Source organism: Pavona decussata, unplaced genomic scaffold (assembly GCF_977016875.1).
Source record: "Pavona decussata unplaced genomic scaffold, jaPavDecu1.1 SCAFFOLD_366, whole genome shotgun sequence".
NCBI classification, from domain to species: domain Eukaryota; kingdom Metazoa; phylum Cnidaria; class Anthozoa; order Scleractinia; family Agariciidae; genus Pavona; species Pavona decussata.
The window spans coordinates 263,857-268,695 of NW_028145742.1; the positions used below are offsets into that span (position 1 = coordinate 263,857).

The window sequence follows — 4,839 nt, forward strand, 5'->3', positions numbered from 1 at the left end:
ACGCAGCTTTCGCCCACAGCCTCCGCGTTCTTGCCAGCGGTTTAGCAATGGCAGAAATAGGTTGTGATGCATGTTCCGCAGTCATCGAAACAACCAAACAATCCATGGGACCACTGCTTTGCCATAGTCGAGCGGAAAATCAGCGAAAAAGCGAAGTAAGGACGATGAAATTCAGACTTCTTTGATCAGACCACGTTGTAAATGTGCAGGCGAACAGGATAGCACCAGCTAAGGACAGCGCCTTGTCTCGCTTACACGTCATGACCGCACGTGATTGCCAACTGAAGTGAAACCGGAAATATCGTTTGACGGTAAGCAGACTCAATCGAGTATAAAATCACGTAAGCTACAGATGCTATAACTTTCAACTTTACTCATTGCTTCCATCGCCTGATATATTTGTCTAAACTGATTCTTGTAATATAAGTTTGAGAGGGAGTCAATAGAAAAGCAAAAAAAATTGTATATCTGTTTAATGAAATCGGAATAAAATTTACTAGGAATTAATACGTGTAATTAAACAGCTACAATGCAACACGAAACTACAAAGTTACAGTTTATGATATTGCACGATTAAGTGAACATGTCTTCGAGGTCTTCTACAAGGGCCTAGATTATAACATATAAAAGCTTGAGACGCCTACAGGGCCACAGCAGCTTGGTTCAGCTCCATCTTCTAAGAGCGAGCAATGGCCATTGGGCCAGGTCCCCCTCTCACTTCCTGCGCTGATTGCACCAACACACACAGCGGACAGCAGCAAGTCGCGATCAGGTCATTCACGAACGTACCATCGATGCCTTTCTCCTCGCGAATCTTGGATCGGATCTGCGCAATGGAAAATAAATCCACCAAAGGAACAAAGGTGGCGAGCCCGCACAGAACGCAGCTTTCTCCCACAGCCTCCGCGTTCTTGCCAGCGGTGTAGCAAGGGCAGAAATAGGTTATGATGCATGTTCCGCAGTCATCGAAACAACCAAACAATCCATGGGACCACTGCTTTGCCATAGTCGAGCGGAAAATCAGCGAAAAAGCGAAGTAAGGACGATGAAATTCAGACTTCTTTGATCAGACCACGTTGTAAATGTGCAGGCGAACAGGATAGCACCAGCTAAGGACAGCGCCTTGTCTCGCTTACACGTCATGACCGCACGTGATTGGCAACTGAGGTGAAACCGGAAATATCGTTTGACGGTAAGCAGACTCAATCGAGTATAAAATCACGTAAGCTACAGATGCTATAACTTTCAACTTTACTCATTGCTTCCATCGCCTGATATATTTGTCTAAACTGATTCTTGTAATATAAGTTTGAGAGGGAGTCAATAGAAAAGCAAAAAAAAATTGTATATCTGTTTAATGTGTTAGAAAAGGCGCGTGCATCCATTTTCCTCTTTTGTTTCTGGTGTTTCTGAGGTTTCAACAAAGTGCGGGAGAAATTTTACTATATTTACTCAAGATGTTACCGCAGTAACGTATTTTGTTCCGAACGTTGAATATAAATCGAAGAAAATTTCCATAATTCTTTTTTTTTTTTCCTGTATTGCCTAAGTCCACGTTTGATGGATTTTTCCTTTCACTTTCGACCACTTTCGATATGTATTCAGGGTTTCTAAGGATCCGTATTTCACCCTTCAAAGCACTCACAACATTATACGATCAGGTCATTGACGAACGTACCATCGATGCCTTTCTGCTCGCGAATCTTGGATCGGATCTGCGCAATGGAAAACAAATCCACCAAAGGAAGCCCGCACAGAACGCAGCTTTCTCCCACAGCCTCCGCGTTCTTGCCAGCGGTGTAGCAGGGGCAGTCATCGAAACAACCAAACAATCCATGGGACCACTGCTTTGCCATAGTAGAGCGGAAAATCAACAAAGTGCGGGAGAAATTTTACTATATTTACTCAAGATGTTGCCGCAGTAACGTATTTTGTTCCGAACGTTGAATATAAATCGAAGAAAATTTCCATAATTCTTTTTTTTTTCCGGTATTGCCTAAGTCCACGTTTGATGGATTTTTCCTTTCACTTTCGACCACTTTCGATATGTATTCAGGGTTTCTAAGGATCCGTATTTCACCCTTCAAAGCACTCACGACATTATACTTTATAATTTCCTTTCACTTTCCCCGACTCCTACCAACCTACACCCTTATTAAAATCCCATTACCTCTAGTACGTATCGGTTGAGCGTCCGAATCTTGTCGAAGTGAAAGATTTCTCCTTTAACTTTTGGTACTGCCGTATTCCTATTACTTTAAATTCAGTAGGTATTGAACTAAGAGTTTTCAGCACTTATAATCGACTACCGATATTACTCTTTGCACTCACGGCGAAGTGCTGCTAGTTTTGTCACGCAATCTTTTTATCCCAGAGTGTTTCAACGAGAACAGTTTATTTGACAGTAACAGTCGTACTTTTTTCCTCACATCATGGAATGACGGTAAAATTATGAAAATGAGAAAAGTGAGCAAGGAAGTCTACAAAATATATACAGTAAAAATTGTTGAACAATTAATTTAAATTAATAATCATGCGTGGCCTTTGTTTACTTTTCTGGAAAGCTTAAAAAATAAACAACTTAATTTCTTGCAGATGAAGGGACCATGTTATTGAAAAGAAAAAGTAATACGAGGCTCACTCACAGCGTTAAAATTGGGGTATTTAAAATTCATATCAATAAAAAAGCGCTTTTTGGACAATCGTGTCATGGGAGCGAGCGAAGCGCGCGAGAAAATCGCCTCACGCGAGGATTCCTCCGCGCGTGAGCCTTCTCGCGGGAGGTAATATTTCGCGCGCTTTTCCCAACGAAAAATATATTGGGACTACTTGTAATCTACCTCATTGGATGAACAATACTGAGATATTCTTATAGATTTTGCTGAATTTTTTTCGCCGTGACGCATGTGCGCAGTACCTACCTTTTTAAGTTCGAAATCACGGTCTGTCTGCGTTACATGCAATTATTAAATATTCATTGTTTTAATTCTGTTTCGATCAGTTTGAAGGAAGAATCAAATAAAAAATCAAGCAAAATAGAGAAATAATTAATTAATAATTAAAATGGTTAATAAGCAATCAACTTACTCTAAATGTTAAGAAATCAAATTTTATTGTCTTTAAATCTCGTAGTAAAAAGCTCAAAAAGGAGCTTAATATTAAATTAAATAACAAGACTTTAGAAAGAGTTAAACAAACGAAGTTTTTGGGAATCATAGTTGATGAACACTTGACATGGAAAGATCACATTGATTATGTTACTTTAAAAATAATAAGAATTTGCGGAATTCTACGAAGAATTCGCTTTTTTCTGAACCAATCAACACTAAAATTATTATATTATAGCTTAATATACCCTTACCTACACTATGGAAATATAGTTTGGGCTCATAACTTTCCTACACGGTTAGAAAATTTTAAGAATTATCACTTTCTCTCCTTATAATACATTATCTCTTCCACTTTTCAATAAGTTGGAAATTCTAAACATACACCAAATAAATGATCTCTTGATTTCTTCATTCAGTTACAACCTGGTCAACAATGCTCCTCCACCTTATTTTAATAATTTTTGTATTATTAATGCAGAACTTCACAATTATCATACAAGAAGTTCAAGAAAGCTACATAAAACTTTTAATAGGACAAATTATAGAGTTTATTCAACTCGCAACAAAGTAATTAATACTTGGAATAATATTCCTGCACCTATTAAAATCAAATAGTGTTTTTATTTTCAACAAGAATATGAAAAAGTTTGTGATTTCTGGTGCTTGACGCTTTTGGACAATTTTACTTTATTATACTGGTACTGAAATAATGATTAGATTAAGCCTTGGCTACATATAGTTAACGTATATCGTACAATACAATTAACAAGTAATGTACCGATACCTATTAATTAATTTTATAGTTATGTATTGTAATAGGGGAGCTGCCTTGTAAAAGCCCGCAAGGGTTTCTTCAGTTTCCCTCCCAAATAGTTATCTTATTTTGTCACATTTCACATTGTAAATGATTTCAAATATGGGTAAATAAACAATCAATCAGAATAGTATTGTAGTTTCCTTCTATCATGCTAGATTGTATGATGTCACTTTGATGATTTTCGAAAACATGATAATTTGTTTTAGTTTATTTACGTAGTCTACAAATGCATTCCTGTCTTGTTCCCACTTGACCAATACAGCTTCCTGACCAATATCACCATTAAAAACAACAACTTTGTTGAACAAGGAGCCCCAAAAAACTTATCTCCCTCAGCAAGTTCTGATTACAAATCGATATTTGTATAGGCTCTTGATAAACAAACAAACAATTAGCGCCAGAAATTTGAAATTTGGAGGTACTATTTACTGAACAATACAGTCGAAACCTCCAGTACAACAACACTTTATCAAAAACAACAACAACAACAACAACAACAACAACAACACTTTATTTAAAAACAGAGGGTTACAAGTTAGGTATATACCCGCAAATAGCTAAAGCTAGTCGAGGCGGGTAGGTATGACTATATTAAACTAAATGCAAATAAATTTTGGTGTTTACAAATTGACATTATTAACAAAGCTTACAAAGCAACAGCAGCAACTAAAATAAAACTTAAATAACCAACAAACAAATAAGTGAATATAGAGAACAAATAATACGCCGCGGACTGACCTTCTGGACCAAAAAGTGTCCGCTTATGGGAAGTTAAATATGTAGTGTTTGTATGTAGCTGAGAACATGGCCAAGTGTCCGCTTATGCGGGAGGTTAAAAATGTAGTGTTTGTGTGAGAACATGACCAAGTGTTCGCTGATGGAAGTTTAAAAATGTAGTGTTTGTATGTAGTT

The 4,839-nt window shown here is 37.3% G+C and overlaps 1 protein-coding gene across 1 annotated transcript; it reads right to left on the minus strand.

The window, feature by feature from the left end:
* Window positions 1-676: 676 nt before the first annotated feature.
* Window positions 677-1,006, minus strand: LOC146452537 (uncharacterized). The gene has a single exon (XM_085097739.1). It carries the CDS (start codon window positions 1,004-1,006, stop codon window positions 677-679), a length of 330 nt encoding a protein of 109 aa, XP_084953865.1.
* Between the last annotated feature and the right edge of the window lie 3,833 nt (window positions 1,007-4,839).

Bases quoted from the DNA above. Each gene is read 5' to 3' on its own strand.
- LOC146452537 (XM_085097739.1), bottom strand. From the start codon at position 1,006: ATGGCAAAGCAGTGGTCCCATGGATTGTTTGGTTGTTTCGATGACTGC.